Source organism: Vipera ursinii (assembly GCF_947247035.1).
Source record: "Vipera ursinii genome assembly, chromosome: 1".
In the NCBI taxonomy this organism is placed as follows: Eukaryota; Metazoa; Chordata; class Lepidosauria; order Squamata; family Viperidae; genus Vipera; species Vipera ursinii.
Window position 1 is genome coordinate 40,762,908 of NC_139512.1, and position 24,424 is coordinate 40,787,331.

The window sequence follows — 24,424 nt, forward strand, 5'->3', positions numbered from 1 at the left end:
GCTTTCAACATTCCTGTAATACAGTATATTGATAGCCTAGCACCCTACTTAACAACCTCCATATACATGTCAGCAACTTCCAGACCAATAATAATACACACTTCATAGAGGGGGTCAAGCCAATTGCCCAAGAAGTTTTGATTTGAATTCCTCCTTGTATCAGAAGGTTAGATTTGATGGCCTAAGGATGCAATCCAGTGCCATGATTTTATGAATTATATGAATTTGTAACTACTCAGCATGGTTCAACATTCTATATCTCACCAGAGACCATGGCAGTATATTTCCCTGATTCCTGATCTTTCATGGAAGAATTCATTGTATCCTAGACTATTCCCTTCTTCCCTTTTTTTTCATACTGTAAAATGAAAATTTCACCTGATGATGCTCAGACCATTGCAATGTGGTATCTTTACATTTCCTCTCCCTATTACCATAATCCAAGACAAAACTCTTTTCAGTTTGCTTGAGGTTTTTTAACCTTTTTTCTTTATTTATTTATTTTATTTGTTGTTAACTTTAAAGATTTGTTTAATTGTGATTTCTTTAATATATTTAGGTGCTATTTCAATCTTTGGTCAAGATAATACCCCCTCTTTGTGTTTGATCCAAGTGACCTCTGAAGATACCGGGATTGTGAAACCCCTATCAGGGCTTGCTGGGATCCTCTCAGCTTCCCATAATGCCCTGCTAGAATTTAGTACAGCCAGATTCTTATTTTGGAGTTGTTCTTATTAGCTGTTTATGCACAGCATAGATTTGCATTGCATTTGGATCCAGTGAGTGTTCACAAATAAATTGGCTGCACTTAAGGATAAGGGATATAGAATTTTTAAAAAAAACCATAATGGTATTTAAAGGAAGATTCAAAGATAGTAGTTATTATCAGATCTTAGAATGGCAAACCTGAGAATAAAAAGTCATACTGGTGGCCGTCATCTTACAACCATCTGTTTAGTGACTGTTTGAAGTTACAACGGAACTTTAAAAAATGACTTATGATCTTTTTCACACGACCATTGCAGCATCCCTGTCACATGATCAAAATTCAGACGCTTGGCAACTGGCATGTATTGATGACAGTTGCAGCAACCCAGGGTCGTTTGGTCACCTTTTATGACCTTCTGACAATTCAATGGGGAAGCCAGATTCACTTAACAACCATATTACTAATTTTACTGCAGCGATTCGCTTAATAACTGTAACAAGTTATGCTGTAAAATGGGACAACTGTCTTTCTTAGTGATAGAAAGTTTTGGCTCAATTGTGGTTGTAAGAGAAAATTGGGGGAAAACTATTTTACAGCAAAAAGTAAGGCAACATAAAATGTAGGGCCATCTTGGGAATATGAAGCCATGCAGAAAGTAGCTTTTTTCCAGTGGCAAATGCAAGACATTTCATGCAGATGGGGGCTGTAGGGGAAACAAAAGGTTACAATCTATTTTTCGCCCCAAACCCCATCCAGATTCAGATCAGAGAACTATGCCCTCCATTTACTCAGTTACAAATTCACTTCTCGTATGCTAGAAACTAAAAGCAAAGAGAGACAATGAAGAGTTTAGGAAAAAAAAATATGAAAAGGATGCTGTTCCGCTTCCCCACAGACAGGAAACTACTGTTTGAATTTAAAAACTAGAAGTTTCACACACTGTGTTGCAGGGCATCATGTATACAAAAATTAAGAAATGAATTGCTGACTAAGCTATTAGACGTAGAGCTGATTGTTCAAGTATTGAAGAGAGATAATCAGTTGAATACTTGTTCATTCTTTGCAGATTACTCAGGGCGAACTCCAGAAGTCATGCTCTAAGCCTCTAGTAGAGAAAGCTACAGATAATTGCCAGCATATCTGCCAATGTAGACCACCTCCATTACCACCACCGCCACCTCCACCGCCACCACCAAGGTTGCTTGGGGTTTCATGTAAGTAGAGGTTACCACTATTTTTTCTCAATATCCAGAAAAGCCTAGGAGCATCTGAAAGATTATTCATTCACTAATTGGGAAGAAGGTAATGTTTATTTAATGGGCAGGTAGTAATATTTTTCTAATGAAGAATGGGAAAATAGTCATGACTCAGACAAATTTTGATTGATTAAGGTTATTTCCTTAAATATGCAAGTTAACATGCAAAGCCTTGAATAATGCCATATGGTAAGAATGGTATGCAGTGAGTGTGCCATGATCTAGTATGTAAATAAGTTTATAGTTCCCCCAATTTATATTCTGACACACTTAATTCTATGCATAGTTTTGTGTGTGAATGCATCTGCATCCATCTGAGACTCCTGGAGGAAATAGATTATCTAAACCCTTTCAAGTCAAATTTCAGCCCTGGATGGCTTGTATTTACATCATCAGAATATAAATGATGCCCAGTTATATATCATGATATATCACGGAGTTGAAGTCCACAAGTCTTAAAATGGCCAAGGCTGGAGACATCTGGTAGAGAGTACAGCTATTCCAAATAGTGATGGAAGTGTCAAAGTTCCCTTATATAATCTTTCTACTTCATGAGCCCCACTGGATATTAATTGAATGTGATTGAAAATGCTGGTTCTCTTGTTTAAAGGACCTGAATATCCACAGGACCACATTCTCCCTGTAGTTTCTCTCCATGTGGTAGGATCATATAGGGTAGGCTGTCTCTGGTTCTCTTCTCTTAGGCATTGTCATTTCCAGGGGCCATGGAATACAGCTTTTTCAATTTTAATCACGTTGTCTTTGGAACAGCGTATTTCCCAAAATAGACAAACTCCCATTAATATATGGCTTTTAAGAGAGCCCTGGAATGGAACTATTATATGTAGCTTTTTTGTTCGTATGTTTGCTTGTTGTTTAATTTTCCTCAGTGCTGAAGGTTTTATAATTGCATGTGCAACTTATGCTGTTTATTCTTATTAAAGAAAGTATTTGGGACTTTCCAAGTCTTATGGTATGAGGCGACCCATTAATTTAAGTTTTCTGTAAATAGTTTTATCTTCTAGGCAAATTCTATGGTTAATAGCTTATGTAGTAAGCAGCTACGTATTAGCCTCAGGAACACTGAATAGGTATTTAAAAAACAAGCAAAAGGGCCCGTTGTATTCCAGGAAACCTCTGCAATGGTTCAGATGATTGTCGTTCACATTTGGAAGAGTTTGGGATTTAAAATATGTGGCTAATTCAGCCCTTTCTTCAATACATTTTTGTTGCTTTCCTCTGGGACTCATTTATTCTCTTTAGTATTGCAAGGCCCTGGCTCTCTGTCCCAGTTTCTAAATGTAATGATAGCTTTACTTATTTTCAACTTGAGCCATGATTTGTTCCTTTTGCTACTTTAGCCAGTATTCTGATAGCATACCATGATATCATCTATATATTAGCTATTACAAGCAGGGCTTTTTTTGTCATAGAACGCTCAGAACGGAGTTCCGGCACCTTTTTTGGATGGAACTTTGTAGGGTATGACATGTGTGAGTTCTGGCACCTTTTTCTTTTACAAAAAAAGCACTGATTACAAGCCATTGTATTGTTTAAGAAGAGTTTGTTTCAACTTCCAATTTTTAAGAATTCTGTGAGAGCCTAAGAGAGAATTCTAAAGCCAGGATCCCACTGAGAAATGCCTTTCCTTTCCCAAATCTTAACTGACACGCAGGATTATATGAGAGACAGCAATATTTTATTGTGGAATTCCAATAAATATCATATTTAAAATATTGGTTACATCTTTTTCCTATCTACAAAGTAATAGTTGTCAGAACTGAAAAATTTAAATATTTAAATTATACACAGACATAAAATAAAAAGTGTTTGAAGTCTTTAGAAACCTGAGTTTCTAGCCTGCTCACTCCCTCCAGTCACTGTACAGAAGAATAGATGTATATAAATCTAATATCAAAATAGCAACATGGAGAAATCAATGGGAGACAATCTTATCCTCCCAGGATATTTCTTTGTTCCACTCAAAGAGGCCTGCTTCAACAAAAAAGGTCCAAAGGGAGAACTGCAGTGCAAAACAGCTAAACCAGAATTTATTTGCATATATAATTGGATGGTGTTCCAAAACAGATGAAGTAGGAATCATCTTTCCTGCTACGGAAAATGGTTGCCCTCTTTTTGGTGTCAGATTAGCAATATTATTATCAATGATTGCTACATTTGCTTCTACATATAGCTATCACAGGTATAGAAACTGTGTCTTATATTTACAAAATACCTCATACATATTTGTGTTTATGTGTCAGAGCAAGCAATATTAATAAAAAATCAGGCATTTAGAGCATTGACTTTTCTCTTAGTTATTTGTTATTAGACTTTGTTTTGCTGAGTTCAAATGGGCTGCCTCTCTCAATTTCTCACAAACCCAATTAAACCTCAAAGCATTTTTTTTGCAACCTTTGTTATATTCTGTTTTGGGGCAAGTTTGTATCTAGCGATCCCCATTTCCTAATAACTTTTCTCTGGGCCAGTATATTTTCTGAACACAAATACCCTTTGTTTTCTTCTATATATAATTATACCAAGTGGTGGATTCAAATATGTGAACAACCGGTTCTCTGTGTGGATGCCGCTTCCGGAAGTCCATTCTGGGCCTAGGGAACAAAATATTAGCTACCGGTTCTGCCGAGGTTGTGCGAACTGGCTGAATCCCACCACTGATTATACCCCTGTGCGTGGGTTCTGTGGTATTTCAAAGCTTTGAGATGGCTGTTATTTTGTCTTTAACAAGCAACAGGAATGGCAACTAGACCCAAGCATTCCACAGTTAGCTTAATTCCAGCTGTATCATCCTCTGCCAGGCTGGGAATGATAGCGGAGGAGGATTCTTCTACCAATTTGTTAAGAGATTCTGGCTCAGATACAAGTCTTAAAGCCAATCCAGTAAGATCTGGCAGAGCTTAAATGTGATTTAAAACAGGTGCAAGAAAAAAGTCTCAATATAAAGAATGAATGTCTGCCCACAAAACAATTATACAAGTCAATCACAATATTTCTATTTAACAAAAAGAGATGATTGTAAAGGACTGTAAAAAGAAATGAAGTGAGTACTTTGATAATAACCAGGGTAAAGGGAGAAGTCTAATGATTGTTTGGGATGCTAGTAAAGCAGTTAAGAGAGGCTATTTTACACAATATAATTGTCTAGAGAAGAAGAAATCCCAGGAAAAGATGCAAAAGATATTGGATGAAATTGGAAAAAAAGAAATTGAATTGCAAAAGACAACTATGGACTATAAAATTTTACATCAAATTAAACTGTTACATCAACAATTGTGTGTGTTAACAGTTCAAGAAATAGAAACTAAATTGAATTATGTGAAACAAAGACATTTTGAATTTGCAAATAAACCAGAAAGTGGCTGACATACAAATTAAGAAAGGAAAGACAAAACAGAATGATTGAGAAAATCATTGAAGGTGACAATGTAATAAAGATAATGATCTTATTAAAAAGTACTTTCACAACTTTTACTCTAATCTTTATAAGAAACAGGAACTTGATATGCATAAAATAACAACACTTACCTAAACTTTCACAAGCTCAGACAACTTATGAATGATTCAGTAACTACTTTTGAAATATCAGAAATTATTAAAAAAATGAAACCAGATAAAGGTCCAGGTCCAGGTAGTCTTACAAGGCAATATTATAAATGTGTTGGGCATCAACTCCTTCAGCCACTAAAGGATATAATGAATGGAGTATCACAGGAAGCAGAGATGCCTCAAACCTGGAAAGAAGCTAATATTGCATTATTACCAAAGAAGGGGCAAGATATCAAAATAAAAAAAAAACTATAAATTAATTTTATTATTAAATAATGAATATAAACTTGAAAAAGGTTTTACAGACATATATTCATGAAGATCAATCTGGCTTTCTGCTAAAAGACAGGCAAGGGACAATGTGAAGACTGTTTTGAACATTATTGAATACTTACAATATCATAATGAGAAATAAGCAGCTTTAATATTTTTGGATGCAGAGAAGGCCTTTAACAACTTAAATTGGAAGATTTGGAAGATAAGGACTTAGGGAGAAATTTATTCAAGGGTCAAAGCAAGCAAACATTATTCTTAATGGAAATTTAACTACCGGTATGTGAAATTCCAAAGGGTATGGGACCAGGATGCCCCTTATCTCTCCTGCTATTCATATTGGTTTGAATAGGGTTATTAGGCAAGAGGGGAAAAAATAACAGGTATAAATATCAAAAAGGAAGATTTTGATGAAGAAGCTAAATGAGTTTGGAGTTTTAGCGTACTTTAAAATAAATAGATTAACAGTGATTAAAATTCTTTCAAGATGAAGATTGGAACTAATTTCAATATTGTACAATTCCTCCTACCACAACAAATAAGACTTTCTGTATATTTTGCCAGGAATCACTAAAGTCATATTAGAAGTAGGGTTTTAAAGCAAAATATCAAATTATCCTGATTTTACTAAAGTTTCAGAAAAACCAAAAATGTTTACAAAAGCTCAGAGTCTTGACAGATAAATACATCATGCATTTTCCAGTCACATTTTGTGTTAATAAAAGATTCACAGGTTTGACAATGTTTATTTTATTTATTTAATTTCTATAGCTGTCCATTTCACCAAAAGTGACTCTGGGCAATATATAACAAAGCAAAAACAAGGAATAAATATATGCAAACCTTTATCAGTATTAATTATAGAGACATTGGGAAAGAAAGTATAAAAACAAAACAAAGGAGGAAATAACAGAGAAATGTTAATATTTATTTATCTATCTAATTTATATAACTGCCAGTCTCACCAAAACCAACTCTGGGCTTTTATCCTGTCTTTAAAATATGTTGGTGAATAAGTCTGATTATGTTTCATTCCGTGGAATCTGCTGTGGGAGAAGTTTGAGTTTGCCTGAGGTTCTGTAGTAAAAGCCTCCATTTAAAAGTCTCTACATCTGGATTTTTTTCCCTGTACTCTTTTTTGTTTATATTTTGGTTATTCTCAAGGCAGAGAGTCTGGGCATACTGCCAGCTCTACCATTTATTTTTAACACAGTACATTTTTTCCAAGTAGTAATGTTTGAAACTGTCTTGTAATTTTCAGTATAAGAAGAGAGATGAAACCACTGTGCCATCCCCTTTGGGAAGTTGTCAAGTTCTTTGATTTTTTTTCTTCCTTTTACTAAATATATATACTTTTTCTCTCTTTTGTTTTTAGGATTTTTTTTATCTCTTTAACAAGTTTAAGAAAACTATAGAAGAGTCCTGACTTTTGACCTTCTACATAGAGTCTAAATTTGGTTTCCACTTGTTTGCATATTATCTGCACATTTCTCCTTTGGACATTGGGAAATTCAAAAGCAGCTTGTGGTTTCAACTTCAGCTTAAAGGAGCTGCCTGTGGTTATTTTACACAAAGAGGAGGTGGAGTTGCTCTATATGTAAGAAATAACTTTACAGAAATAGAGCACAACAATGACGAAAACTGTAAACTTGAATGCATTTGGGTCAATATAAAAGGGGGGAAAATGACATTGCCATAGGTGTATACTATAGGCCGCACAAACAAGCAGAGGAAATATGAACTTTTTGCTAGTCAGCTAACTAAGGTATGTAAGAAGCACATCACAAGAATAATGGGGGACTTTAATTACCCTGATATCAACTGGGAGACAAACTCTGCACCAAGTGGAAGATCAAACAGATTCCTGACAAACCTAGCAGACAACTTTCTCTCCCAAAAAGTAGAAAAGGGAACTAGGGGATTAGCCATATTGGATTTAATTCTCACTAAAAGAGATGAAATGATAGAAAATGTCAAAGCCACAGGAACCTTGGGGGGAAGTGATCATGCAATATTGGAATTCAACATTCTGGAAGCACAAGCAATAGAACACAGCCAAACTAGAGTCTTGGACTTTAAAAGAGCTAATTTCAATAAACTTAGAGAGACCTTGGGAAGAATTCCATGGATGAGAATCCTAAAGGGGAAAACAACTCAAGAAGCTTGGGAAATTTTGAAAAGTGAGATAATAAAGCCCCAGTCTAGTACAACACCAACAAAGAAGAAAAATAACAGCTCTCAAAAGAAACCAGCATGGCTGCATAAAGAACTCTCTGATAAATTGAAAGATAAAAAGGACAAGTATAAGAATTGGAAAGAGGGGCACATAACTAAGTCAGAATATCAGCAAATAGCCCATACCTGCAAAGATGAAGTGAAGAAAGCTAAGGCTCAAAATGAACTAAGGCTTGTGACCAAAGTCAAAAATAACAAAAAAGCTTCTTTCAACATATAAAAAACAAGAAAAAAGTGAAGGAAATGATTGGTCCATTAGTGGGGGAAAGTGGCAAGAAGGTGACAAGCAATAGGGAGAAAGCAGAACTATTTAACTCGTTTTTTGCATCTGTCTTTACACAAAGGGGAAAAACAGTCCAACCTACCAAAATCAGTGCCATAAAAAACAGAATAGAAACGCAAGTTAAGATAGGCAAGAAAATGGTAAGTGAACACCTGTCCAGCCTAGACAAGTTCAAATCACCAGGACCAGATGGATTACACCCCAAAGTTCTCAAGGAACTGGCAGACATGATCTCAGAACCACTGAACTATATTTTTCAAAGATCCTGGAGCACTGGGGAACTACCAGAGGACTGGAAGAGAGCTGATGTAGTTCCCATCTTCAAAAAAGGGAAAAAAAATAGATCCAGGAAACTACAGACCTATCAGCCTGACCTCAATACCTGGGAAGATTCTGGAAAAGATAATCAAACAACAAATCAGCGAACACCTTGATGCAAAAAAAGTCATCACTAAAAGTCAACAGGGGTTTGTCAAAAACAGATCATGCCAGACAAATCTTATTGCATTCTTTGACCAAGTGACAAAATTAGTGGACCAGAGGAATGCTGTAGATATAATTTACTTGGACTTCAGTAAGGCATTTGATAAAGTAGATCACAACCTACTATTTGATAAGATAGAAAAATGTGGGTTAGATAACATCACCACCAGATGGATTCGTAGCTGGCTGACAGGCCGTACTCAGCGTGTGGTCCTCAATGGAACTGCATCTACATGGAAGGAAGTGTGTAGTGGGGTGCCCCAGGGCTCTGTTCTGGGCCCAGTGCTCTTCAATATCTTCATTAACGATTTGGATGAGGGGATAGATGGGGAACTCATCAAATTTGCAGACGACACCAAGCTGGCAGGAATAGCCAATACTCCAGAAGATAGGCTTAAAATACAGGAGGATCTGGACAGACTCGAACACTGGGCACTATCTAACAAAATGAAATTCAATGGTGAAAAAAGTAAGGTTCTACATTTAGGCAGGAAAAATCAAATGCACAGGTATAGTATAGGTGGTACCTTGCTCAGTGGTAGTAACTGTGAGAGGGATCTCGGAGTCCTAGTAGACAATCACTTCAATATGAGCCAGCAGTGTGCTGCAGCTGCCAAAAAAGCCAACACAGTGCTAGGCTGCATTAACAGAGGGATAGAATCAAGATCACGTGAAGTACTAATACCACTTTACAATGCTTTGGTAAGGCCACACCTGGAATACTGCAACCAGTTTTGGTCACCACGATGTAAAAAAGATGTCGAGACTCTAGAAAGGGTACAGAGAAGAGCAACAAAGATGATTGGGGGACTGGAGGCTAAAACATATAGGGAACGGTTGCTGGAATTGGGTATGTGTAGTCTAGGAAAAATTCAGAGAAGAGCAACTAAGATGATAAAAGGCCTGGAGACCAAAATGTACAAAGAACGGCTGTGGAACTTGGGTTTGGCCAATGTAAAGAAAAGAAGAAATAGGGGAGACATGATAGCAGTATTCCAGTATCTGAGGGGCTGCCACAAAGAAAATGGGGTCAGGTTGTTCACCAGAGCACCAGAGTGAAGGACGAGAAACAGTGGTTGGAAGCTGATCAAAGAGAGAAGCAACCTGGAATTAAGGAGAAACTTCCTCACAGTGAGGACAATGAACCAGTGGAACAGCTTGCCTCCAGAAATCATGGGTGCTCCATCGCTGGAAGTTTTTAAAAAGAGACTAGACAATCACCTGTCTGAGATGGTATAAGACCTCCTGCTCGAGCAGGGGGCTGGACTAGAAGACCTCCAAGGTCCCTTCCAGCTCTATTCTGTTCTGTTCTGTTCTATAGTTAAACAGAATTGCTAATGTGTAAATGGAGACAAAGCAGTGACTTAGTTGTTGGATGACTTTTCTTTTCTGTATAATTTTTTCATTCTTAATAGCACAATGATTTCTGCAAAGGCCTGTTATGTTCTCTTGGTTAATTAATGAAGTCCAAAAGAAATTAGATCATTGGCTAGGATTCTTCATCTGTAAACTATAATTGAACTACAGTATTTTTCCCTGTTTATGTTTTTTTCAGAAGAAATTCATTTTTGGCTTTAGTATTTAGAATTTAAAGTCTTCAGTTTCAGCCAATATCATGGACTGAAATTGTTAGTTATTTGTACTTGAAGAAGTGCCAACCTTAAAAAAAAGGCATTTGGCAACTGTTCCAGTACAAAGTGTACTGTTTGATGCTTTTACCTTGGAATTTGTGCAGATGATCTAAAAGAAAGCTTAACTTGTCAACCATCCCAAAAGGCCCAAGAGTAGTAATTGTGATGGATGAAGAGTTGACTTAATTCAAACAAGATTTTAAAAATGTGGTAGAGATAAAAAGAAAATAAGATGGAGAATAGTTTTTTGCAGCTGGTGTAGTTTTTGAACTAGGTGCAAGCAACTATTACAACCAGGGCTTTTTTTCTCATAGAACGCTCAGAACGGAGTTCCGGCACCTTTTTTGGATGGAACCTTGTAGGGTAGGCAAGTCAGGTTGCATGACATGTGTGAGTTCCGGCACCTTTTTCTTTTACAAAAAAAGCACTGATTACAACCTACCTTCCTTCATTGAGATGTTCTTCCTTTTCCCAGCACTCTTCCTGGGTTTCATTTCCAGGCCCCCAAAAGGTTTTGGAAAAAAAAAAGAAAGAGACAGGTCAGATATTAGCAGAAAGGGATAGCTGTGATAATGTGAGAAGAGATGAAATTTTTATATCCTGAAAAATTTCTTCATTCCATGCCAGTCTTAACTTTGCAGGAAATCAATCAATATTGATGCTTAATGTTGAATGCTTCCAAACATAGTGCTAATTACCTTTTCCTCTGTTTCCCCCCTCATTTCCTGTGTAGTTCTCTTTCCTACCTTTCCTGTTCACTGTCCTGATCTTTAGTTATATTTTTCCCACATCAATTCCATTGTTCCTTATCTAGCAGGCTACCTAAACCCTTGACTTCCTGCCCATTAGCACATTTAGTTTATTTTTATTGCTTCTTAATTAATAAAAAAGAAAACAATATACAAAAATAATAGGATGGTGATAGATACATTGCCAGAGAAGGGGGAAAAAGACATTAAAATGCCTTAACAAAAATAAAAGAAATACGACAAAGAATAACAGAATATCAGAGTTGGAAGGGACCTTGGAGGTCATCTAGTGCAAACCCTTGTTCAGGCAGGAAGACCTATACCATTTCAGACCAATGGTTTTCCAGTTAAAAATTTCCAATGTCGGAGCATTCACCACTTCTGGAGGCAGGTTGTTCCACTGATTAATTGTGCTAACTGTCAGGAAATTTCTCCTTAGTTCTAGGTTGCTTTCTCCTTGATTAGTTTTCATCCATAAAAAGTCCAATATGGCTGATCCCCTAGTTCCCTTCTCTACTTTTTGGGAGACAAAAGATATCTGCTAGGTTTGTCAGGAATCTGTTTGATCTTCCACTTGGTGCAGAGTTTGTCTCCCAGTTGTTGTCTGGATAGTTAAAGTCCCCCATTACTATTGTGATGTGCTTCCTACATACCTTAGATAACTGACTAGCAAGAAGTTCATCTATTTCCTCTGTTTGGTTGGGTGGCCTATAGTATACAACTGCGGCAATGTCATTTTTTTTCTTTTATATTGACCCAAATGCATTCAAGATGGTTTTCATCATTGTTCTGCTCTATTTCTGTAGAAATGTAGTTATTTCTTATATATAGTGCAACTCCACCTCCTCTTTTATTTGTTCTGTTTTTTAAAAAAAGATAATTTAAATCCCTCTAGCTGTATATTCCATTTGTGAGTTTCATCCCACCAAGTTTCTGTAAAGAAAAACAACAAGTTACAATTTTATATATACTTGTCTAATGCAAACATTATTTAAGTATCTATATATTTCTATATATTTATGAGATTATTTTTTAACATACTGTATTCTGTATAAATAAGTCCCATTTTTCATTATAATTGCCAATACAAGCTTTCACTCAGTCTCCAATCTTCCCTTTTTAAGGGAGTGGTGGAGAGAGTAGTTGCATAGCAACTTCAGAAAACTTTGGATGAAGCAGATTATCCTTTCAGTTGGGGTTCAGACCTGGGTTTGGGACTGAGACAGCATTGATTGCACTCATGAGTGACCAGTGGCATGCATCCTGGTTCTTCTTGACCTCTGAGCAGTGTTTGATACCATTGGCCATGGTACCCTTCTGGGCCAGTTTCAGGAATTGGGTGTATATAGTACCTTATTGTACTGATTTTCCTTCTTTCTCCAGGCCGGTTCCAGTTGGCGTTAATAGAGGAAGAGAGATCCAGTCCCCGGCCCCTACTTTGTGGAATGCCTCAGGGTTTTGATTCTCTCTCTCCCCCTTTTATTAACATTTACATGAAGCCACTGAATGAGGTGATTTGTTGGTTTGGGGTGAGATATCGTCAATATGCAGATGACACCCAGCTTTATATCTTCACCTCAGGCCTCTTAAGTGATGCTTAGTTACAGAACAGAGTTGGAAGGGACCTTGGAAATCTTCTAGTCCAACCACTGCTCAGGCAGGAGATCCTATACCATTTCAGACAAGTTGCTGTCCAATCTCTCTTTAAAAAGCTCCGGTGATAAAGCACCCACAACTTCTGAAGGCAAGATGTTCCACTGGCTAACTGATCTCTCTCTTAGGAAGTTTCTCCTTAATTCCAGGTTGCTTTTCTCCTTGATTAGTTTCCATCCATTGTTTCTTGTCTTGCTTCTAATACTATGGAAAATAAGTTGAACCCCCTCTTCTTTGTGGCAGCTCCTCAAATTCTGAAACACTGCTATCATGTCACCCTAAAGGTAAAGGTTCCCCCGCATATGCATGCTAGTCGTTTCCAACTCTAGGGGCTGGAGCTCATCTCCGTTTCAAAGCCGAAGAGCCAGCGCTTGTCCGAGGACGTCTCCGTGGTCATGTGGCCAGCATGACTAAACGCCAAAGGCGCACGGAGCGCTGTTACCTTCCCCACCGTGGTGGTCCCTATTTTTCTACTTGCATTTTTACATGCTTTCAAACTGCTAGGTTGGCAGAAGCTGGGACGAGTAACAGGAGCTCACTCTGCTACGCGGCACTCGGGATTCGACCCGCCAAACTGCCGATCTTTTTCTATATAGCCTACCAATGTGTATCCATCCTTATTATTTCCTCATTTTTTTTAAAAAATGCCATGGATTTCGCAAACTTTGGTGGTTTTCAACATGAGTTCAGTGTTACGTCCCTTTCCAATATCTGTGCATTTTGAATTCCTAATGTATAGGCAGCTACTCCAGCACAAAGCATAATGTCTTGAAATATATGTGCAGATTATCTTAAAGGAAGGTGCATGTGCAGGAGGTTGGGTGGGTGGATGGATAGGATAAATAGATCAAATGAATGGGGGTTGTTCCAATATTCGTTGAGTGGAATGAAAAATGTTATCTGTTCTTTCAACCTCTGTTTAAATAGTTACACTGAATTCCTCAATTAGCTTGCTTTGAGTTTTCTCTTTTGTGATGCCTATTCCATTTTGCTTTAAAATGTTTCAATTTTAAAAATGGTTAGCCTGTTTGCTTTGTTCAAATACTTCAGAGAAAGGTATCGATGAGTCAGATGCTGTTGATTTCCATCCAAAGTAATCTTTAGACTCTCTTGGCAGCAGATATAGAGCACTGTCTCAGTCCAGCTATACAATAAATGGATCTTAATTGGCATAAGCCTAACCCTTTAGAAGCCAGGTCCAAGTCATTGTCCTCATTGTCCCCTACCCGTACACACTGTTCTGGCAGAGTTTCATAATTGTTTCAAGCATTTAAAAATGTGAAAAATTATATTCAAATTCAGCAAATAAACCTACGATAGGAATCCTTTAATCAACAAAGTGGTGAAGCTAAAGATTTACCAAAAATGTAAATCAAAGTGAATATAGGCCTTTTTTTTCCTTGTGGAGTTTTATGGTAATTCAGAGGTTGTACAGATTTTCCCCCATTTAATGAGTTTAAAACCATTGTGTCCCATTATTTCTGCCCAGACAATTCTTTTTGCATTGGAAGGTTGCTTATAGAACTGGTCTGTTTGAAGAAGGGAAGAATGGTAAATCCCTCATCACCATTAGCTAAAAAAAGTTAATAGAATCCTGGGTTGTATAAACAGAGGCATAAAATCAAGATCACGTGAAGTATTAGTACCACTTTATAAAACCCTAGTAAGCCACACCTGGAATATTGCAGCCAATTTTGGTCACTATATCACAAAAAAGATGTTGAGAGTTTGAAAAAAATTCAGAGAAGAGCAACTAAAAGAAGAGCCTTGGTGGAGCAGTGGGCTAATGCCTCCTTAAGTAACACCAGCTGCCTGCAATTAGTGCAGGTTCGCGTCCCACCAGGCTCAAGGTTGACTCAGCCTTCCATCCTTCCGAGGTAGGTAAAGTGAGGACCCAGATTGTTGGGGGCAATAAGCTGACTTTGTAATAATGCCGCTGGGGGGGGGGCTGAAAGCCCTAATAAGCAGGCATATACATAGTATGAAGGCTATTGCTAAGCACATTGATTTGTGCTTTAGATTGTAAGCCGCCCTGAGTCTTCAGAGAAGGGCGGGATATAAATGGGATTTTTTAAAAAAATGATCAAAGGCCTGGAGACTAAAACATATGAAGAATGGCTGCAGGACTTGGGTATGGCTAGTCTAAAGAAAAGAAGAAATAGCAGTATTCCAGTATTTGAGGGGCTGCCACAAGGAAGAGGGGGTCACGATGTTTAACAAAGCACCAGAGGGAAAGACAAGAAACAATGGCTTGAAACTGATCAAAGCAGAGAAGCAACCTGGAATTAAGGAGAAACTTCCTGACAGTGAGGACCATCAACCAGTAGAGCAGCTTGCCTCTAGAAATCATGGGTGGAGATTTTTAAGAAGAGACTAGACAATCACCTGTCTGAGATGGTATAGGTTCTCCTGGAACAGAAGATCTCCAAGGTCCCTTCCAGCTCTATTCTATTCTATAGGAGGGAGAATAAAATCCTTAGAAGTCTGAAATTTTGTTTCTGTTATTTAGCTTTTGGATCTTTTAAAATCTGTTTTTGCTGCTTGAGTCATTTATGATTAGGCAGCCTTATAAATCATAAGTAAAATCAACTCATAAATAAAATACATTTTCAGGAAACAGCCTGCCTAGTCCTCTCTGTTTGGGACTATTAGGGAAACAAAAATTGCTCTTGATTGTCAACTTGGCTGAATAAGGATTGTTGTGCAGAAAGCAAAATCACACAAGTCCAATCAGGACTAGTGTTCTGCTGCCTGAAAAAATATATGATGCCCAGTAGTCTGCACAAAGAATTGCCCTTGTAGGCTTTTGAGTGTTTTTCTTATATTGAACCTTCAAAGGGGCTTACTGTAAAAATTACAGGGACTAGTTCAGGCAGTCATCCAGGAATCAACACTGACTTGAAGGCAGTAAAGCTGTGACATAATATCCCCGACTTTACAGTTATTGATATGAAAGACAAAAAAAGTTTGGATAGTGGATAGGCAGTACAGAAGGCAGCAGAATAGAAGAGAAAGAACTGGAGAAAATAATAAATTACAAAGACCTGCAAATAGTAGAACGTCTATGATGTGGTGGCACAGTAGTTTAGAATGCAGGATTGCAGGCTAATTCTGCCGACTGCCAGCAGTTGGATTCTTACTAGCTCAAGGTTGACTCAGCCTTCCATCCTTCTGAGGTGGGTAAAATGAGGACCCAGATTGTTGGGGGTCAATATTCTGACTCTATAAACCGCTTCAAGAGGGCTGTAAAGCACTATGAAGGGGTATATGAGTCTAAGTGCTATTGCTATGACAAAAGAAAGCAAGGATAGTATCAGTAGTAATTGGTGAGTTGGGTGCAATCCCAAAGCATCTGGAGCACCACTTGAACACCATTGGCATTGAGAAAATCATTAGTCAACTACAAAAGGCAGGCCGATTTGGAACAGCTTACGTCCTGCAAGGATACCTTTAACACCATCAAACAACAACATCTGCCTAAGCCAGGTCCTTGGGAAAGACTCGATAGGAAGATAAAAATGCCAAATCCAGTCTAAACATTTGGTTCACTTGTAACCAACCATAATAATGGAAACATGAAATGACTCATTGCCAAAAGCTTGACTAAATAAAATTGTTCCTTTTTTCCCATGTAAAAGATAAAAGAATAGATAGACACCTGCTGGATACTTCTGGGAAAGGTCTTTTATTTTTAGCAGAAGTAATGGGAAACATGCCTCTTATTCCTTTAAATGAACAATCAATCCACGTAGTCTGATTTTCTGTAACTTGGAATGGCAGCATGAAATCTGGTTTAGGCTAAATATAACATTAAATACAAGCTTATATTCAATATGTATATTAAAAATGTAAATAGTGGCAGAAAGGGAGGATAAAGTCTGATGGAACTCATTGAAGTAGGTAACAAGATTAACCCCAATTTTCTTATACTATATTATTGACATAAATTGCAATATTCCATACATTCCAAGTATGCTGCATAGTTCATAGGATGTCTTTAAAAAGAGGGTTTTGTATAAATGTGGCTATAACTGCAAAATAATTTAAGAATATACTGTATCATATTCCAGACCAGAGCAAGTCAGTGTTATCCAAATAGGAAAGAGAAGGATGGCAACTTAATATTATCCCTGTCTCTTAAACTGAATATGAACTTGTTTCAGCATGTTAACTGCCTTCAGTTTTTTAGCCTCAGAAACATCCAATCATCCAGTAAAAAGATGACTAAAACTTCAGTTACAGTGAAAGGAAGAAGAAACATTTTTATAAATTGACTATGGAATTAATCTGCCTTTGTTTATTTTAAAGTATGTGTGAGTCACTTCTTAAGTTCAATTTTTGAGGTTGATTCTAGCATAATTATAATCCTTTTGGAAAATACTGTAAAAATAAAAATGAATCAAAGATGTATTTCATTCCCTAGACTGGTAGACTCAAGATATTTGAAGATATTTAAACATTTCCCTAGGCAGAATTTCTCAACACATAAGACCATGTGTTGGATTTTTCCCCCCAAGACCTTGTATTAAATTTAGTTTCAGAACTTCTGTTACTTGTCTTTTAGTTATCTTCCAGTCTGGTTCATGGTTCACACTTAGCATATAAGTCTCAGAAGAGTGACAGAGGCTGCAGATATTTTGATGTATTGAACAAGTTTTCTTTATATTCCATAAAGAAATTACAGTGAGACTTTAAGAAGGACGGAGTAATATCTAGCTATACAGCTGGAATATCCTTGATGGCTGTTGGAAATCTTTGAGTTTCATAAGCTTGTAAGCCTGTACAATTTTCTATGAGCTGAGACTTCTCTGAAAAATTAGAATAGTTATAAGTATTCTGCAATATCCCTCCCTCCTCTCCTCCTATCCAGGCAATGACTATTTTCTGAACTGTAAGGTTCTTTCTCTTAAAATTGTCATCCTGACACCTTTAGATAACATAAAATGTATCCTTTAAAAAGAGAGAATGAAATTCCATGTATCATTCATTATATTTATTTTTAGATCTGCCATGGGGACTTGTACTGACAAAAGTGGAATCAAGGGATGTCAAAAATATACTTTTAATAAATGAATTCAGATTTGTAGAGAGATTGTAGCACTATGAACTGCCAAATTAATGTCATGATTATTAGACAGAAGGTATAGTTTAATTCAGCCTTCCCCATCAGGGACCATCCAGATGTGCTGAGCTGCAGTTCCTTACATTCAACCATTAGAGTCATATTAATGAGGATTATTGGGATAGTAGTCCTATTCACATGGAGGGCACCATGCTCGGAATTGGTTAGGGCTTTCCTGGTTTGTTCTTCTTAATATTCAGAATGAATGGTATGCATAATTTTCTAATGATCCTGTAGTATAATATTATGTATTAACAGTGCTTTTAAAAAAAAGCTGCTGGAACTCACGTCATACAACCCACCTTGCCTACCCTACAAGGTTTACCTTTGTAGTTGAAAAAAAAACCCCTTCAATTTTTAGTGTATCTAAAAGACTAGGATTTTGTTACCACTGGCATACCCATTTAGTTTAATGAGTGGAAATGTCAGCTTTCTATGTGGAATGAAATTGGCCCAATAAAACAAAATTTGGTTGCTTGTAAAAGATTGAATTATTTTTAAGAAGTTGTCGAACAAGGTGGAAAAATTTACATTTGGAGTTTAATATGGATATTGACTTGAATCAAATTAAAGTTGAAACTTTGTCAGTGAACAGATTACTTTTAATTTACCTTTAAATTAAATTCAATTTAATAAATGGATCTGATATTTTTTTTTCCACAGTTCCTTTAATATACCACAAACTAACCAATGAAATGTAAACATTTTTTCAGGTATTTAACATTTGTTATATCAGTAATGCTGTAGGTATTATATATCACCATATATAAATACATACACGTAAGTTTGGGTGCTGCTTGTCTATTTCCCCTTTCACTGTATCTGCCCTCCTTCTCTGTCTTCCCTCTTCTCTACTTTCTTTCTCCTTTCTTTCCTACTTCCCTCTTCTTCCTCTCCTCTCCTCTTTCCCTCATACTGTAGGTCTACCTTTACATCTGACAATGCAAATTAATATCTATTAATAATAATACCTCCAAATCACAAGGCAGAAGGCTCACTCATCCTCTTGTGAAAGATGGCCTCCATGTTTACGTGTCTCTCACCACCACCATTGACTTCCACACCACGTGGTCCGACCCAGCCAATCAAGCCAGGCTCTGGCTATGGTTCTAGAGGAAGCAGACAGTGCCGGAGGGGACCCCGCTCGCAATGTACCACCAGCAGGGCATTTTCAAAAGCAAATGAAGATAGGAAGGGAAACAATAGGAAAAGAATGCAACTCTGGAAAATCTGTTGAAAAAAGGTACTGGAACTCTGTTCCAGTGCATTCTATAACAAAAAAAGCCCTGTGTATTAATGTGCGTTGATTCAAATTTATGAAAGAATATCCATAGCCAGTGCAGTTTCCAGTCTATGCTAGCATAGTTTTCTGAATGGGTATCCATTCATTTATATGCAATGAACTGCCTGGTACTGGTCTAATTGATAAATCAGCAATCCATAATATTTTACTGAGCAGTTCTAAATATGCTTCCTTGGACAACAGCTCAACTGTGTTCAGTAGACTAGTTTTAAAAAGCACACTAACAATGTTATATTGGGAAAGACCTATCTGCAGCATGTACACTCACAATTTGAATTATTTGACCATTTGTATGATTTTCATATAAATAAATAACTCTGTGACTTGCTTTAATTTTAAATCCATGTTTACTGTTATTTAATTGTTTTCATTAGGTAGTCCACCAAAAGAAGCAAATAAGTAAGACTGACCTTTAAAATTGTAAATTTCTTTTTGAAAACTCAGTAAGATGTTTTTTTCAAGCTTTCCAGCTGTGGTTACTTGGCAATAGTTACATGCAGTAAGTTATAAATTCTTGTTTCAAGCAAAGATTTATATTTATAGGTATTTATGGGTAATCAGTATAAAAATCTGAGCTATCAATGCTAAACCTCAGTCTGATTTAAACTATATTGCCCACCTGTCCTGTGGGGTTATAGTGATTCAGCAAAGGGGATCCAGTCATCCCAGGAACCTTGGATGTCATAATGTATGGATATAGAATATGTGCAGATTTAGCAATGTGGCCTTTTGTAATTGACAGATGGAAATGTTATCAATGTGCAGATTTTCTAAGTGCCATTCAATTGTGTGTGTGAGGGGGGGTGAAGTATGACATCCAGTGTGCCGATAACCAATGGGACCACCACATCTGATTTATGCTATCATCTTTCAATTTTGATTTTCAGAGCTTGATACTTGTGTTCTTCTCCAATTCTTTGTCTTCTCTTCTGCTTACGCCTTGGATTGCCACATCAATTAGCCACACTTTCTTCTTTTCAACTACAATTAAATCTGATGTGTTATGACCAAGGTCTTATCTTATCATTTGGAAACCCCACAATATTTTAACGGCTCATTTTCTGCTTCTTTTTCAACTCTTATGTACCCAGCATTTTTTATTACTGGCACATGATAATTTTTACACATGTTCCAGTGAATAATTTTGGCAATTGTGTTATGTCATTGCTTATTATTACATGTTGCCCGACTCCAATTATTCTGGATAATTGCTAAGAATTTACATTCAAGTTCCATGGAAATTCCACAGAAAGAATTAAAAAAAACCCTGTAAGTTTAAAAAATTTTAGTATGTAAAATGCAATTTTACCAAATTCACTGCTCTCCTTCTATGCTAAATTGCAGGTTTAAGCGTTATGAATATTAACTTTATTTAAAATTATTGAATGTAGGATGGTTCTGCACAATGTATCTCTATAACTCAATTTAAAGATTGCAATCCTTGTTCAGAGAGAGCACAAAATGATACCACTATAAATATTCTTTTCCCATTACATTTAAATTGTGTATAAAGTATTGTCACAACAGAGAGGGTAAAATAATCTAGTCCTGTTTAGCTTTTGGATAAGATTCCATTAAGAATCCCAGGCCAAGGACTACATTGGGAAATCTTTAGAATATCAGGGAAGAAAGCAAAGGGCATAGCTGTTCGGTTCTTAGTGAGGAAACAAGAACTACATGCCCATCTCTCTAGGAATAAAGCTCAGCTTGAGGAATGATTTACTTTTAGCCTTTTATGGAATGCACAAAATTGTCTGCACAGTTTGTCTTTCCCTCCATAAACCTGTTTGGTCTGAGACCTATTATTTTCTGGATAGTCCCTGGCCAGCAGAGAAGCCAGCTTTTTTGAGTGCCTGACAGTGATCTGTGTTTTCACAAATAATTGTTTCAATCTGGTGTCCTGTGAAGAATTGTTCATTGTAACCCACTCTGTTATCAGTCTTTCCTCTTGCTATAAAATTTGATCCAGTTCTCCATGTCTTTCATGACTGCTCAGGTGTTGCCAACTGCATTTCTAAGGGTCAGGGACAATGAAGCGAAGCTGATGTGATGACATTCTGGATATGCCAAGGAGTCGCCGAAGTGTGTTCATGAATACTACATAAGACACATATATTTAAATTGATCCCCACTAATACAAATGTCATTTCTTTAATGCTGAATTCATTTCTTAAATGGCATGTGTTCAGATGGCTTTTTTTATTTGGCCTACAGCATATTTAAACAACAACAGTAATAATAATAATAATAATAATAATAATAATAATAATAATAATAATAATAATGACAACAACCATCATCATCCAATTATAATTTTCCCAAAATAAATCTTGCTTAAAGGTTGTCCAAATATATGATTTGTTCTATTTTAAAGTATATTTTATATTGCGTATGCATAATGTTACAAATAAAATATGATCAACTTCCCTCATCAACTTCCCTCCGCCCTGTGCGTTCCCACAGAGAGGGCCTCCTCAGGGTGCCACCGATCAGAGAATGTCGTTTGGTGGCCCCCAGGGGGAGGTCCTTCTCTGTGGGCGCCCCGGAGTTATGGAATTGGTTGCCGGTCGAGCTCCGGATGGCGCCCGACCTTTGCTTCTTCCGACGCGATCTGAAAACGCATTTATTTGAACAAGCCGGCTTGGCCTGATGGGGGATGGGTTGGGTTTTTATTGTTCTTAATATTTGTATTTACTGTTTTTACCTTGGGCATTATGTTTAATTCCTTTTAACTTTTGTATTTTTGTATTTTTATACATTTGCCCTGTTCACTGCCCTGAGTCCTTCGGGAGAAGGGCGGTATATAAATAAAATAATAATAATAATAATAATAATAATAATAATAATAATAATAATAATAATAATAATAATTATTATTATCATCATCATCATCATCATCATCATCATCATCATCATCATCTTTGACTGTTTGGCCAATCACCTTTTTTGTGCCATAGCAACTCCTGGGCCAGCTTCTTGGTGTTTTTTTTATTGTCCTCTTAATAGCTGAATTTCAAAAACTTATTTGCCTTTTGTCTGCTCAAGTAGTAAAAATAAATGGAAAAATGGACTAACTTAATTAGCAGAAAATTACTTTTTTTATGTATGCTATGAAAAGGTAAAATATCATATTTAGCAGTACAGGTAATCCTAGACTTACAATAGTTCATTTAGTGACCTTTCAAAGTTACAAAGGCACTGAAATAAGTGACTTGCGACCATTTTTCACACTTACGACCATCGCAGCATCCCCATGGCCACAATTCATGATCAAAATTCAGACGCTTGGCAACTGACTCATATTTATGATGGTTGCAGTGTCCCGGGGTCATGTGATCTTCTGAGAAAGTCAATGGGGAAGTCAGATTCACTTAACAACCTTATTACTAACTTAACTGCAGTGATTCACTTAACAACTGTAGCAAGAAAAGTTGTAAAATGAGGCAAAATTCACTTCACAACTGTCTCTCTTAGCAACAGAAAGTTTTGGCTCAATTGTGATTTTAAGTAGAGGACTACCCGTACTAGGTTGGCTTATTACTTAATGGAAGAATTTTTCAAAAAGTGCATTTTACTTCTTCAACACACTTGAGTCCAGGGTGGTATATCGTCTATTATTTACCTCATTCACATTATTTAATGCTACTCACATCATTGCATAAGTGTTACCTAGTCTGATTTAGCCCACAACATACTTGAATTGCTTCAAGTACAGTAAAATGATTTGTATTGGGGAAAGAGATAGACACCAGACCAAGGATATTCAGGACCAAACTCTTGCTTTGCACTATTTAATATCTTTCAAGACTTTTTCAACTAATCGTTATGGAAATAGTTTGTGGTAATAGGTGTGTAAATTGGTCTGAGAGTTGTGAATTAAAATCATTATGACTAGAAGACTGAATACTTCACCCCCTCAAAAAATGTGAAGATATGGTTTGAAAAAAGGCAAGAAAAATAGGAAGGGTTTCCCCTAGTCTGATTTTATTTTGGAAAAATTGAAACATGTTCTAATTAAATGATATAGAAAAGAATTAAGGTGGAAAATAAATTGGAAATATACCAAATCAAGAAATTAATGTACAAATAAAGGAGTAGAAAATTTGTTTCAATAAAGGCAAATATTTCATTTCTAAGGGCCATTAAAATAATACTGTATAAATGATATAAAGAAACTGCTGTATTTTAGTTTCGGAAAATGAAATTGTTTAAATAGCTGAAAATTAATGCTTTTTCCTTCCTTCCTTCCTTCCTTCCTTCCTTCCTTCCTTCCTTCCTTCCTTCCTTCCTTCCTTCCTTCCTTCCTTCCTTCCTACCTACCTTTGGTCGAACCATCCATCTCAGATCAGTGACTTGAATAAAAACAAAATATAATGTTGGTTGTTTCTTATATTTACAGTGATAATTTTCTGTGCATGTATTAGCTTCTCTTAAAGAGGCAAAAATAAAGCTACATTCCTTAAATTTCATAGTAAATTAAAGCAATATCCTGAAGATACTATTTCTTATAAGTAACTAACAGTGTGTGTTGTTTCCCTAATCACAATAAAGTAAACCCTCTTTGGGAAACAAATACTATATAAAGACCTCCTATACACACTTCCCTGAAAAATATTTCCCACTGAACTCAGGTTTAATTTTGAATATACAGTATATTAGTTCATGAATTGGGTTTGATTTGGGAAGTCTTGCATTCAAATCTCATATTAGTTATGAAGACCTGTATTGTGCTTTAGAGAATTAGCTGCTTAACTATATAATTACCATAACTGGTAAGGACTAAATTCAGTAGCTATGTTTATACCTCTTTGAGCTTCATGATAGAATAAAATAGAAACAATCTACCTTTTAGTTAATATCAGTACAAATAGACTTTTTAAAGTTGAAGCCCTTTCTTTATATATGTGATTTTGAAATCCTAATTTCCAGGTGCTTTAGAAAGTGACAAAAAAAGAAAATATTCCAAACTAAAAGAAGTTTGGGGAGTGGGAGGGACTATCCTCAGAACTCCATTAAGCCCAGTGATTGGAAGATTTGACATTTATCTTTGATGTGTTTTCCTTCATTGAGTTTAATATGTTGACATAGCAGCATGCTTTTACTTGGTAAAATAAAGAATGGTTGATTGGCAGCTACTAAGAAATGGGGCTTCCATCTATG

At 36.5% G+C, this 24,424-nt stretch overlaps 1 protein-coding gene and 1 long non-coding RNA gene across 5 annotated transcripts in view; one reads left to right on the forward strand and one right to left on the reverse strand.

Annotated features, from left to right (window-relative positions):
- Positions 1-24,424, reverse strand: part of LOC310650755 — an 852,012-nt gene that overhangs the window by 813,354 nt on the left and 14,234 nt on the right. The gene's annotated exons all lie outside the window — the stretch shown is intronic.
- PRIMA1 (proline rich membrane anchor 1) overlaps positions 1-24,424 on the forward strand; it is a 95,202-nt gene that overhangs the window by 53,109 nt on the left and 17,669 nt on the right. For all 4 annotated transcript variants that reach the window (XM_083379474.1, XM_083379477.1, XM_083379476.1 and 1 more), the window contains one exon: positions 1,776-1,923. In XM_083379474.1, the coding sequence (XP_083235600.1) occupies positions 1,776-1,923 (148 nt within the window). The remainder of the gene's footprint in view (positions 1-1,775; positions 1,924-24,424) is intronic.